General features: G+C 40.8%; 1 protein-coding gene across 1 annotated transcript; it reads left to right on the top strand.

Moving 5' to 3' along the window:
- The first annotated feature begins 3,962 nt into the window (after window positions 1-3,962).
- Window positions 3,963-14,444, top strand: slc51a (solute carrier family 51 member A). The gene is made up of 8 exons (XM_080489729.1): window positions 3,963-4,484; window positions 9,210-9,361; window positions 9,471-9,544; window positions 9,812-9,970; window positions 13,079-13,190; window positions 13,288-13,434; window positions 13,887-13,992; window positions 14,134-14,444. Exons 1-8 carry the CDS (start codon window positions 4,409-4,411, stop codon window positions 14,277-14,279), a joined length of 972 nt encoding a protein of 323 aa, XP_080345855.1. The 5' UTR covers window positions 3,963-4,408; the 3' UTR covers window positions 14,280-14,444.
- Window positions 14,445-15,260: the final 816 nt, after the last annotated feature.

A 15,260-nucleotide genomic window follows, 5' to 3' on the forward strand; every position in this document is an offset into this window, starting at 1 on the left:
GTTGTTAAATCGTCCACCCTCAACTCTCACTAGGGACTCAACAGTTTATCCGGCAACTTGCAGGGTTATTTGCAGGATGTCAACAGTCTGTAACATTTGGCTGAGGCCTGCGATGGAAATGTACCGAGCCTGTTTTCTGCCGCCCCACTGAAATGGGTGATACCTCTCTGCAGTGTGACATGTGGTGCCAAGGAATGTTCTTCGGATAGAGTATTTACAACGGCGTGATCTTATGAGCAGATGCACCACTTTGCCCACAGATCTCTCAGAGCTCAGTACGGTGGCGGTTTTGAAGAAGAGAGCTCATTGCACACACCCCGGTGTCTGTATATAACAGTGTTTCGCTCTCTGTTTAGGAGCATTCGTCCAGATGTGTTTGCAGCTCTCTCATGGCCAACTCTGTGTCTTGAAGCAGTTTATTTCTCATCTCTAACCCATCATACAAAGGAGATTTTTTTCTTCCTTTATTCAATATGTCACAGAATCACAAGAAATGAAATCCAACTGTGCAGGAAAGGGAAGAAGCCCAAGGGGCTTATATGAAACTGTCCCCATCAGTAAACACAATGAAAATAAAAAATAAATAAGGATCAGGGAACAACAGGCAGAGAAAACTAACAAAGGAGTTGAATTTCTGTCACAATTACCCGGTGCCCTTTTCTGGACTGTGACTCAAGGACTTGCATGAACTAATGATAATCTCCAGATCATAACATCTGGGGCACATGTTCCTGGTAGGGCCACCCCGGGAAGTCAGGTCTGGAGTGAAAGCTGAGACAAACACATCCATTCTCTTTTGCAGTGGTCCGATATGGCAGATTTCAGGTTTTCATGTGTGACTTTGTCTTTTATTGCTCTTGTTTGTCATAGTTGTCTCCTTCTCACACTTCATTTCATATTCATAGTTTCATGTGTTGTGTTGTCTTCCTGTCTCTTTGTTGCAACAAAGCGTACAAAGGAATCGTCTGCACTGAGGAGGACCGCCACAAGTATTGGATTATGGAGGCAGTCGAAATATGAAAGAGAGACAGTGAACAGGGACAATGGGGGCACACATGCCGTTTCACACCTGGAGCAGCATCCTGACAGAGCAGCAGGGGGTCTGACCAATCTGTCAAAAGTGAAAGGTCGATTACGTCTCAGTAACACCAGCTAAAAGAGACACATCATACCACACTACCAGATGAAGACAGAAGCACAATATCGAGGCATGTCAAAGCTACATTGTAGAAATCTACTTCCCTGAAATGACGCAAAACACACATGAACAAACTGAAGGCTTAATTAACTTTACTGAACTACTGTATCTCTGTTTACCGGTCTGCATGCTCACCCTCAACAGCATCCTGACAGAGCAGCAGGAGGCGAGACAATGGTCATGAACTTTGAGTCATGACCGAAAGAATGTCAAGGGAGAGAAGGAAAACAAAACAAAATTAAAGCTGCAAGCAGGATTGAACGGGTCCTTGCGACTTGCGGGATTTCGACCGAGGATGTTGGTCGACGTATGTGTACTGATGCAGTGGTAACATAGATTAAACAGTCAGCCAAGCTTGGTTGGGTTTTTATTAACACCTGCTCGAGGACGCTGGACACCAGTTAACACGGAAACCAGTCAATCCAAAACACTGCAGCTTGGAGACCTGATACCCGTAGTGGAGCTCCTGAATCCTCTGGTCTCCAACAGATAACAACAACAAAAAGAAGCCAGCACATCATTGCTGCTCCACTGGGTTTATTTCTGTGCATCTATCTCTGTTTGTGAGCATTTTTGTTGTAATCGGTTTATAAAATGGCAGGTGAATGAGCTGCCCTCAGACTCCGCTCACTTGGAATCTCGGCTACACAGGTACCACGTAAGTACCTGGTAGCGCCACAAGAAGGGTTGCCAACCATCCCTTGAAAAGCCTAATTGTCCCATGTGCACTTTGTCCTGTAGTACCATGAGAACCAAGCAAAGACTGTAAAATGTCAATTGACATAATAACTAACAGGATAACCTACAGTAGCTTGCAATGTGCAGTCGACCAACAAGTACACACAGCAAAATATGGTTAAATAGTCTTGGTACTGCACCTTTGACCAACAGAGACTTGTAATAATTATTCATACTCTAGCAGGAACACCATGGCAGCAATAAATGAAACACACAACCCCAGCTTACAATTATTAAACTAAACTAAAGCAGACCAACTAACTAACGAGACTAGCAAACAACAAAAACATACCACAATCACTAAGACTACCAGCCCAATATAACCCCAAATAATGACCCCACCAATCCAAACTCCCATGGTGCATTACAGCACAGCATTTCAGTTCATGCAATCCCCTCAATGATCGCTACAATTTTATTGATGGCGAGAAACAAATACAGTTGATTGATAATATAAACAAATAAATACATACTCATAAACTTACTTTACAGTATACGCACAAATATGGAATCTTTTAAAGAACATTTTACAAATTCAAACAGTTCCTATACTTAATATATGGATGATAAATAAATAACAAAGTAAACTATATAGGTAGCTAAAATTCTATACAAACGTAGAAATATATAATATATAATATAATACTAAATAAATAATAATACATTTTTTTCCATTTTATTTACCACTGTAAATGACCTATGTGCCACTTATGACACAGGTCAAGTTCTCATCTCTATTGGCAGACTGAACATCTCTGTGGATGAGCTTTATGAAGAGTGCGTGACTGCAAACAGCCTTCTGGAGAACCTCACTACACGACAGAACCTTTCTACAGAACTTCACTACAAAACCTCAGGAGAAGGAAACATGGCAGTCCAAAAGAACAGCAAGGAGTTGTATGCAAGTTCTTCAGGCTGCTGAAGAACTATGCATCAACTTAAATTCAGGTTTAAGTCAAATAGTTAAAAAAAATCAAATTACAGGATCAGACACTATCAAAAAAAAATATGCATGTTGCTTTAATTTTACAGCACATGAACCATTATATTGGATGGATGGATGATAAAAGCAGATTTTTTTGCATTAAGCTCCTACAAGTTTCCACAGATTAAAAGGATCCAACACTTTAAATATTTTAGAAAGCAGGGCATGACAATACAGACTTCCTGTGCATCAACCTTCCGTGTAATAACTTAACAAAAACATATTCAGCAACCTATCCAGCAGTGTTTGCCTGCCTGCACTAAAAAAGAACAACACTGTCCACCAATAAGGTGAAACAAGTTGAGAGACAGAGGAGGGAAGTAGAATTGTATTAATGGTGCAAAAGGTGCTGACCAGACACAAATTTTAAGACCCATGAAGCAGAATTGACAGAGCAGAGAGGACACAAAACACCTTAGCACTAAACTCCAACCGACATTACATTTCTTTTTTAAAATAATATTAACCAAAAAAAAAAAAAGGCAATGGGTCTCTATGTTTATTGGCACAGCGAGACAGTCAGACTTAAAATGATTGATCTACCAGAATAAAGGGTTATATTGTTTTGCCAGTCACTTTGAGTAATAAGTATGATAGCATCTGGGAAAAAAACACAGAGAGAGTACTTCAATTACAATATACTGCATTAGAGTATTTGAATGTAACGGTTTTGTGAGTCCACAGGTTCTAGAGAGCGATGTCCACAAAAAGACACTGGGATGCTGAAGAACAGCAGGACAGAAACACAGAAGGACCGACAAGCAGAACACCCAAGGAAATCCCATGATATCCTAAAGCCACCAGGTGAGGACAGTCACACACTCAGAAACAGGTGGAAGACATCAGTAATCAAATACAAGGAGGGGAACCAAGGAGCCACATGAACCATGCCAGTTTGAATACACTCACAGCACTACATTAATGAGAGAAACTGTGTGTGTGTTTTTTGTTTTTTTTCCCCTGTGGATTCAGATTACACAAGAGATGTACAGGATTTAACCTGTTTTGGCTTCAGCCTCCAAACCTGAACAGGATCACGCTGATTAGAAGAATTCCGTTAGTTGCACCAGTCACACATCACAACCAGAAACCACAGACAAAAAATAAAAATATCCTTTCTCCTTTCTCACTTTCAGCCAGACACCACATCTTGTAAAAAAAAAAAAAAGTCCATTCCCTCACTGCTGCGTGGATTACGGGAACACCAATATAAATCAAGTCCATGAAGGGATTCCTTTTTTTTTTTTTGTTCCAATCTCAGTGAAGAAACCAAACAAACAACGGGACGACTCATCCGTTCATGGCATTGATGAGGAGGCGGGTCCACGGGTTGCAGCAAGTACATTCAGGATTCAGCTTCTTGTCCAAAGTTCGTGGTTGTCTCTCGCCATCAGCAGGAGGACGCAGCTCCCGCACGCTTTTTACGCACGGAGGAGGTTAACGGAGCTGAAACTTTACCTGGAGACAATCTGCCGACAGCCGCCACCATGAATAACGGATCCAACCGAAGTATTGACCCGAGCTGCATGGACAAGCCCCCTCCGGCCATGGACATTATCCTCAGTAAGTGGCGCTTACCTACGCATTCATCCAGTTTTGTCTGCATTTTGCGTAAAATGAAGAGGCGATTCCTCGTGCTGGGATGAAAATCTCAACAAAGTTACAAATATCTCCTCAATAAACCCTTGATTTTATGTTTTGGATCGTTTGGAAGTTTTCGTTTTGGTGTTTTAAAGTTAGTCCTAGTACATTTTATACACGTTACAGTCAAGATGAAGAAATGTGGAGCTGCGTAAAACAAACTGATGGACTGACTTAAAGTGCCTCGTTTTTATAAAAGATGACCGATAATTAAATAATTGTAAATTGATAGATTCAAAATGATGAGTCAAATACAGTTTGTGCTCAACAGTTTGATTCAAGAGTGTGTCTCGCTGTCAGATTTGTTAAATAGCAGGTGGGATGATGGATAGATCCAAAGTCAAAGCCAATCCGAAAATACAAAAATAACTGAGTGACACTGCCCTTGAGCAAAACACTCTCGTTTTCCAGTTAGGGTGGACTGTGTATAATAAAGGGGCTACAATGTTTTGTTAATCCTCAAGAATTGTAATGCATACTGCTGTGTCAACACCTCAAATAATACTGCAAACTCCAGCTGGTCTTTTTCCCTGCTACCTGGAGCCTCCTAAACATGAGCAGCTGGGAAACAATTGACGAATAAATCATGATATCTGGGTTACATAAACACAGGAAATCTACAACTTATGGCAATGATAATAATAAGTAACTGTATTTTGCATTAAACATGTCATTACTTGAATATAAATGTATGCCTAATAAAACACAAAATTACATAGTAAAAACAGTTGTGTGTGTGTGTGTGTGCTTGCAGAAAATTATTTGTAAAGTAGGCTTTTCAGTCTGTTGATGAACAACCTGTGAAATACTACCAAAATGGGTTAGTTGGTGTCAAAGTGTGTGCTGTCAGCTGTGACTTGACAAGAAGTCCCCTTCAGTCTAATTGTCTGAAAGGTGACACTTCTGCTTTACTTTGAAAGTGTTGGTGGTGCTGGAGAGGAAGCTTTAATTACAATACTGGCCAGATGCAGACCATAGAAGTGTGCTTGTATCCTCTGTTGTTTAATTAACTACAGACTAGTCAAACGATGGTACACCCACTTCTCAGTCTATTTGAGTCAATCGGTCATCTACCGCATGGAGGAGATTAGAGTGTTATTGCTGGACTTGGTTCAACCCCAGCGAAGTTAAGCATATGCAGCCAAGGATTGGCTACTGAAAATGTCAATCAAATGTGGAACCCCCGGTAATAAACAAATGAGTTGCACTTGAATCCTGTAGCTGCTCTGGATGAGCTTCTTTACAGAGTGACTGCACTTTATGCATCAGCAGAGCTCATCCTGAGGAATTTTAATTAGTTTGGTGGCATGCTTATGCACCAGTTACTGGACCATAGAGCCATGGTAACAACGGGGGAAGGACAAACCAAATCGGTGGTCATGGTTAATTCAAACTTGATGGATCCATATAAGCTGCGAGGATTTGGTCACCTTTTTAGTGTGTTGTTGCTGTGATCAGTAATGAGTGCATCTGTATATAAACACATATAATGACATCTATAGATGTATAACCTGGGAACTAGTAGACTAATTAGTTACTCTCCACTGTTTTGATGAATTTCCTTCTGGGATTATTAAATTATTTTCTCTTCTCCAATGTTATAACTTACCTTTACTCATATTTCAGTACAAGATACACCATGTAATCTATTTCATTCATCCACATTTTCAGTTAATATTTACATGTTTTGATCTGCACAAGTTAAATCTCAAAACGGAGCGCATCCTCTGCTTCATATGTCCAGTTGATTCTTTAACGAGCTAATTTATTGTCCTTCAGACATGTGCTGTGAATCCAGGCATTTCCTAAAGGTACACTTCAAAGTGATTTACATGAGCTCAGAGGAAGGGAGGAACAATGTACTCGAGAATATTTTACCTGCTGTGTTTTCCTTTTTGTTTAAATTGTCAGAGTTTCATGTTACAGTTGTTTTTACTGGTCTGGATCATTGGGTTTTAAGACTTAAACATATCCTGCTGTTGCAGTTAAAGATTTTGGTCATGTCTCGCCACATTCTGGTACTTAATTGTGTTTTATAATATTGATATTTTTACACTGTTTTATTGAGCCGACTGCAGGTACGAGCAGGTATAGGACAGATCAACAGTCCACCACAGAATGAAAAGAAAGAGACAAACGGGGACGATGGGGATGTTGGTTGTGTCAACTTTCTTTCTCAGGTTTAAATCTCCACCAATTTAAATATTCAAACTCCATACAGGAAGACCTCCAACCCCTACAAATTTGGTAAAATAGATCAATAAATTAGACGACGAACCAATGTGTTGTTGACGTAATCTCTCCATGTCAGCTTGGCATTGCCCTCAAATATTCAGCAGCGGTTGCGGTATGCATGAGAAGGTGAATGTCGTGCCATCTGGACCAGTTCTGTCTCCACTTTGCTGCCCAAACCTGAATGTGTTCTCCATGTGTGTAGCTGCATTGGCTGTCAAGCGTTAACTGAACGCTGGAAATAATTGCAGTATGAATGACGGTACGAAAGACAAAAGGAGGAAACGGTAAGCATCAGGGTCAGACCTCTTGTGTATCATTACGTTGTGATTACCACAAATGGCTTTGGATGCCGGGGAGTAAGTGGCGCGCCTCGTATACAACTTCACTGGAAACATGTTGAAACACTTGAGTCAATCCTTCCTCTTATTCTTTGTTTCAGTGCCATGGGGCAGTCATCATGTCTCATTGCTTTAGAACATTAAGTACCGTATTCGCGTTGTTTTTCTCCGGGTTGACTTCTGGACGTTTCTCCATATCGGCTACTCTCTTGGCTTTTTGGACAATCCTATTTTGTATTTCTCACAATATAGCTCTCCTTTTTGCTTGTTTATAAACCTGGAACTCGGATGTTGATGATCGAAAGTTGCTGAATAACAAGTGACAGGACTGAACTGCTACTGTTTTCAGTTTCACTTCACTTTGCGGTCTTTATATTGAGTGTGAGTGTTGGATTACAATGACTTGGTGTGGAAACTATTATAAAATGGAGTAACGAGACAGTTCATAACCTCCCAAAGAAATTACAATGTGAGTCATTGGAAAACATTTTATTTGGAAAGGCCTATACGCTTCTATGGGGAAAAACTCCACAAATGCAGTATTTAGTGCAATACAAGGGCTGAACATTAACATTAACAATGTGACATTAACTTCACTACCATTTAAGTTTCTCTGCATTTGTCAGTTCTTAGTCGTCTCAAGCAAATTTTTTTATTTTTTTTTTAAAGGGTATTCACCCCTGTTCAGCAAATATAGTCTGTTGGTCTGTCTGGGAGTCTGTGTCTCCTTTCTTTTTTATCTGGTAGGGATCTGAACTGAATGGTCCATTAACCCCATGTGGGACCTGTGTCCCGTGGATGTCCTCATCAGGGAAATTATGATTTAGTGTCGAGTTAGAATTAAGCACTAATATTTATAAGTACTTCTAATGTAACTCTGCAAAAAAAGTTGACGTAAGCCTCGCAGGGTTCTCACACTTTTTTGTAAGTTCGCAAAACGGCATTCTCATAACTTTTTATAATGTGTGAATACACGGCTAAAAAAACCCAAACAGAATAATGTCACAAGTAGTGATGAATAAGTAATTGATGATATCCATCATCCAATTTTGTTTAACTAACCAATACATGAACTCACAATTCACATAATAAATCTAGTGAGTGTAAGTAAAGGAGCTGTGGCGAGCAAAAGACAACTGGATTGTACCATCATTTTCCTCTTTGTTTCATCTTTTAGACCTTTACGTGAGCTTTTATTTTGTCAGGAGTCACACGCTGACTCATTACAGGTGTCTTCTTATTTCGACCACTCCTACACCGCCTACACCGGAATTCATGTTGAGGGTCATGAAAAATTGCTTTATTTCCCTGTCAGACCTTCATATATTCATATACACTTTTTTTAAGATCTTTATATTGGATTTTATGTGTTCGGTGTTCTGTAATGACTTGTTGGTTCACGAGGAGGTCGAGATACGTGTCACTGGCAACTCGTATTGAATTCCTTGTTCTTCTGCTTTTTCTTCTCAATAAAATGAATGAATTAGTTGATCTCAATATTATGATGTTTGGAGATTATTGGAAAAAGATTTGGGTTTACATCTGAACAGATGCATTCACATATTTGACTCTAATGCCACACTGAGCTCAATTATGAGCTCCCCGAGTTTCATCAAAAAGATGATTTTATTGCTATAACAGCATTTATTGTCTACAACTACTACACCAATCACATTAATGATTTTACAGTGGCGTCTGCTGTATTTCATAAGTTTGATTATGTGCTTGGTTCCGGTACTAAATGACTTCGCCCAAGTTAAAAAAGAGTTTGAAGTTAAATATTAGTTAAACTCTGCGTCTAAAAAAAAAAGAAATAGTTAACTGTGATTCCCTCTCAAAAATGACGTGTGGCACTTAAATTCACATTGAAGCCTTTTATCTGCGAGAAATATTAAATTTTTTTATATGGACTTCTTTGACTTTTTGATTTTAAGGCTCACAGTTATTTTATAGGAGTGACTTATTCTGCCCGTCTTAAGAATCAGCATGAGCATACGTTGTTTTCAGAATCTCGTCTCAATATTGAAGTGCGCTAATGTGTCGGTATTTCCTTTCTGTCCTTCTTCCCTCTCAGAGTTGGATCTCTTTGGCATCATTTTGTACTCCATGCTCACTTTCATGACGGCGGTGGCCATGGTCGTCTTCCTCGAGGAATGTATCTACATATATAGGAAAGTGCCTGTCCACAAGAAGAGTATACTCATCTGGGTTAACGGAGCAGCACCAGTAAGATTATGTGTATATATATATATGTATATATGCACACACAATTTGAATTGAATCGTCTTTGTATGTCAAAATTTGCAACAACATTGAGAGTTACTCTATTTTCCAGATAATTTGCACCGTGTCTTGTTTGGCGATGTGGATCCCCAGAGCCACCATGTTTACTGACATGTTCTCCGCATGGTAGGTTTTTCCTTTCCTTCCTTCCCTCTTACTCATCTTCTCACTTTCTGTTTCTTTTTCACCCTCAAATCCTCCACAGTGAAAGATCACAGTGAAACTCGACCTAATTTTCTCACTGAGATTTATCGGAAACAGCAACACTGTTATGTAATGGATTTGGTCTTATTCAGTGTACGTCTCTGAACTCCCAACCCTCCGCCACATAATTCTCTTATTCTACTCGCGTCACTCACTTTCTTAACGTGGACCTTTTGATATTCTCCGCAGCTACTTTGCCATTGTGGTGTTTAAGTTCCTGATCATGATGCTGGAGGAGGTGGGCGGCGATGAGGCCTTCCTCAGGCGGTCCGGGAAACACAAACTGAGGATCAGCACAGGGCCGTGTTGCTGCTGCTGCTGCTGCCTCCCACATGTGGACATCACACGGTAAATGCTCAGCTGATATGCAGCCTGTGGGCATCACAATCAACCCAATTCCCCCTCATTACCCCTAGCTGGCTCCAGAGCTGAAATGAGCATTTCCTATTTGTGTGAATGTGAGCAACTTCTGAGGAAGCCTCTCTTTAACTTAACAGATGCAGCCAAATGTCCCACGAGGGAGATTTTCATCTCTGGTTTCGATAAACGTTGCCGTTTTTAACCAGATGACAAAGTCTAAACAGTCTTGTAGAAGAATTTGAGCCAATAAAAACCAGACCGATGTTGTTTGAATTGAAATGTAATGAATAACAGGCTCTAAACAGTGAACACGAAGTAGGCATTATTTATTAGCCGCCATTAAAATCCACAAGGAGATGAGATTTTTTAGATTTTTTTTTTTTCCCCCAGGATGAAAGCAAAACCGGGGACTTCATATTTTATACACTGATCTTTTAATTGTGGGTTGCTGGCGTGTCATCTGAAAGTCCCTGCAGGGCTAATGGTGCACAGATCCCGTGCTGCTTGTTGACCACAATGACCACGTCAGGTGGCGCTGACGTAGATCCGAGCTCCTTTCCATAGTCCAAAAACGTGCAGCTGCCGTCCATATTTGTTCCTCGTGTGCGCCGGTTCTTTCAACACAGGTTGGATAAACTCCGGGTCATTCAACTTTGCCCGGGGAGGGCAGCAGTTATATCATGCCACAGCGTGGCGCCACGAAAACCGCTTGATTGTACTTCCAGCGTATGTCACATGACTGATGACATTAGTTTTTAAACACAGTTATCTTTCTTTTCTTTTTTTTTCTTTTTTCCACTGCACACCGCCTGCTTGTGTGAAACTTTCCCAGAAAGTTTGGGTCTGTTGTGTAAAACGTATCTAGATAGAGAAAGTAATGATGTTCAATATTCAACTTAAAAAAAATACAAGGTCACCACGTCAAATGATTGAATGTAGATCGAACTAAATGAATAAAGAATTATATACTATCAGAGGCCACACTGTCCTGTAGGTGTCATCTCCCTGATGGTGTATTTGGGACATGGCAGCGATGGCTTGTCTGTATCTGACTTTACCCCAAATCCGATAAAGACAAGGAAGACGGCATACTTTAATCGTCCCCTTGGGGGATGAATTCCGTCTGTTCATAGCTCGTAGCCGACTCGTAGATAAAAGAAAACAAGAGCGTGTTTACTGCTCTGTCTAATCAATAATGCTTTTTTTAAAAGTTTTAAAAGTAAATAATGTTTTAACAAGCATGTGTCTTTTTTTTGTTTTTGTTTTTTTTTTTAAACCACGCTGCAGATTTTGCATCGTCTTGCTGAAAGAAGCGAGAACTTTCTATAAGAAAAGGCGGTCTCCATCCATTTTCTACTGATTCTACTGGTCATGGGGGTCTGGAACCAAACCCAGGCTGGGAACTTATAAACTCTATACAGAAACGTCTACAAAGCTAAATTGTCCTCGAACTAGTCTTCTCAATGTAAGGTGAATGCCTCTCTCGCTCTCTCTCGCTCTCTCTCGCTCTCTCTCGCTCTCTCTCTCTCTCTCCACCTGATGTCTGAATGTTTTCCGCTTTTCCCAAATGAGCTTCAACTTGCATTAAGTACAAACCATGTGATCACACAGTGGCCGTCAGTCATTTTCACCACACAATCGCATCGACAAAATGCCACCAAAACATCAGAAGCTCTTGAACCTTTAACAATGAAAGATACAAAACCGTGGTTGGCGCTCTCATCTCGCAGCGAGCAGGTTGTGCCTTTTCAGTGGGAGTTGGTTTGTTCTCCCTGTGGTTTTTCTGTGGTTCGCTCCTGAAAATGTGATTGTCTTGGTTGTTAAAACCTTGTTGGATACTTTATCATATTCAATTTTTTTTTCTGCCTCACCGTCTCCCGTTCGTGTAGCGCAACTATTCTGTCACAACTTGGACAAACGTGGAATTGGAAAATCTGATATAGTGCAATTCACTCCTGCAAGCCGGGGAGTTGAGAGCACAACAACCTCTTGTCATCTGGAAAACGTGAATGCAGGATAATGTAATGAGCACTCTCGACTCACTGGGAGAGGGTTCATGTCTGAATAGGGCCTTTATGAGGGACGTCTTCATGTTCTCCCTGTGCACGGGTTTGCTTCAGGTACACGCATGTGATGCTCATCGGTGACCCTTCATGGAGTAAGTAAGGACACGAGCGTGTGTGACCGTCCATCTTTCTGATGGACTAAGCAGCTGTCCAGGCTGTAACCTGCTTTGTCCATAGTTAGCTGTGACCACGCCATCAAGCTGCTGAGGGAATCTTGTTGTCATGAAGACTCTAGACAGGTCGCCAGGTCATTAAAAGTTATTCAATAATTTACAGTCGACAAAATATCGGCGGCACATTGGGAAGAAAATGGTGGGAAATTCACACGCAACGCCGTCATTCAGGCTGCTTTAATACCATTGCATCATTTCCCCCTTTTTTTTCTGTCTTGTTGCCCCATTGCAACCTTTTGAAATGTTTTACTGGCATGAATCTCAAAATTGACTTTTATAACTGATTCAACAATCCGCAAACACCTTTACAACGTCCATTCAAACGCACCAAAGCTGAAAAGTGCTCAGGCATCCATTTGGGGGGCAATTTGGAGTTTATTGTCTTGCTCAGTGACACTTCAGTGTATGGATAAAGGAGATTGAGCCTGCAACCTTGCGATCAAAAGATACCCGTTTAGTGTGCGTCGTTCTCTATGGTTTCAAGCAAACGTGCGTTATGATATAACTGAAGATATTAAAAAAAAAAAAAAAAGTTTTTCAAAACAACCTGCATATTGGCGACGATGATCGGGAGATTCGTGTTAACGCACGCCCAACTGCTCCCATTTTCGTTCATGCTCTGTTCCATTAGAAACCACGGTTGCACAACACCGTTCAAATCTCAACACGCCTTAACCCCAGCACAAAGGCGGCCAAGGCCACTTGGAATTGTTTTAAATATCCTGCAGTAATAGCCACTGACACGGTATGGGAATTGGGGAATTCCACAATGACCTTGGAAAAGTTTTCCAAGGGTTAAAATCCTTTAGAGTCGTTAACACTGTTAAAGAACAGTTTCCTTTCTCTTTCAACTTTAGGCGCTCGCTCTTCCTTCTAAAGCTGGGCTCCTTCCAGTTTGCCATCCTGAAGGTTGTCTTTACCGTTCTCTCCATTGTTCTTTGGACCAACGGGACTTTTGACCTTTCTGATGTGAGTTTCAAGCACAGACATTCTGATTACGATCTCCCAGGGTACTTGGAAACATATTTTGTGGCTGTTGACATTTCTCTGCCTGACGCCGTTTCAGCTGTCAATCAGCAGCGCTGCAATATGGATTAACCCATTTGTGGGCATCTTGACGATCATCGCGCTGTGGCCGGTGGCAATCACATTCATGCACCTGAGGAATGCACTGAGATCGCTGAAGATCATCCCCAAGTACGCCATGTACCAGGTAAATCATCAAAGAAGTATTACTGTATCCCACTGGACTGGTGGAACAGCCACGTTTGTAATCCGATCAGAGTCCATTTCACCAGCACACTGGCCTGCCTCTCACTGTTATGTGATTCTTCAAGCATGGCTTTTTTAGAAGCTTTGCCAAAGCACACGCTGATGCAGCAGATGACGCGGCCACACTGCTAATAATCATTGTATTTTCCTGACCAGACTCTGAGCAAGGGTTTGTTTTTTTTTCTTGATAAATCGAGCTCTTATCAGTTATTAAGCCACTGACTAGATCTAATGATCTTCTTGAAACGTATTAACCACAACATACATCTGATTGCTTCATTTGGCGTTCCTGTAAACGGGGCAATCTGATCGGGAAAGTGATGACTTGAATACATCTCGTGTCAACTGGCTGCAGTGTACAGTGACATCATTGCATTTTATTTGTGTGTGTAGCTTGTGCTGATCCTGACCCAACTGCAAGCGGCTATAATCAACATCTTGGCTCTGAATGGGACGATCGCCTGCACGCCACCGTTCTCCTCTGCAGCCAGGGGATACAGTGAGTCAACATCCATCTTCATCCAGTAAAGGATGACGTGTGTGTTTTTGTTTTTGTCCACCGGTCGGGGCTCCTTCAAGTCTGCCTACATGCTTTTGTCACCTCTCCTCCTCTTATTCCCGCAATGCTTTGTCTCCACAGTGATGTCCCAGCAGCTTCTGATCCTGGAGATGTTTATCATCACACTGGTCACACGGCTGCTGTATCGGCGACAGTACAGTCCTTTACCCACAGAAGAGCAGGACCTCGAAAATGAAAAGATAATGGCAATATCAGAGTCTTCATGAAGTTTGTGTTAGTGTGTGTGTGGTGTGTGTGTGTGTGTGTGTGTGTGTGTGTGTGTGTGTGTGTGTGTGTGTGTGTGTGTGTGTGTGTGTGTGTGTGTGTGTTTTCCAGCATGTATTTGATTAAGAGATTTTATAAATTAATAAACATGAATTGTATGCAAATGAATCTTGTGGTTGTTCATTATTAAGGCAGACAGATTGATCACCCGAGAGAGCTTTTTGATTGACAAGACACTCGGGTCACAGAGAGACATAAAAAACCCCCCAAAAAAAACAGATTGTCATTAGCACTTATTCAACACTTTTTCCAACTTTAAAGACAAAAACCCTGTTTTGAAGCATTGACTTTAGATAGGAGTGGTGTAGGTGAATAATTAAGGCAGAAATCATAGGAAGAAAATAATGATTAATTTAAAATAAAATACTTTATTAAACCCTGGGGGGAAATTCTTGCAGCATAGTCCCACACAGAAAGAACACGGAGGAAATTGCATAGAACTTAACAGTCAATATGACAGGATGAGGTTAAATAAGTAATAATATATACAGGGCTAAGCAGTGGCTGGCATGAAAGAATGAAATTAACATTAAAAACACAACAAGCACTATTTACAAAGAGGAGTTATAGATTTCATTCAATTGAAATTCAATTGTTCTTTCTATACAAAAAGTGTGAAAATAAGGGATAGTGGAAATATTTAAATCTCACCATCACTATAGACAAATAAACTTGGTCTTTAGTTCTTTTGTTCTTTTGCATGCAACATTATTCAGAAGCTTTTTTTCCCCCCTGCATGGTCAGTTTAGCTTCAGTCTGGTGTAATTTCTTCGAGAAACGATTGAGGTGCTGCCTGATTCTAACAAACAAGACGAAAACAAAAGCGAAGATGATATCTGGTATGAATCATTGAAATATGTAGGGATTGCTCAGACAGTCCACAACAGAACTGAAGGCACAAACAAGAAATGTGTCATTGATGA

The sequence above is a fragment of the Lipophrys pholis genome, assembly GCF_963383615.2.
Source record: "Lipophrys pholis genome assembly, chromosome: 20".
In the NCBI taxonomy this organism is placed as follows: Eukaryota; Metazoa; Chordata; class Actinopteri; order Blenniiformes; family Blenniidae; genus Lipophrys; species Lipophrys pholis.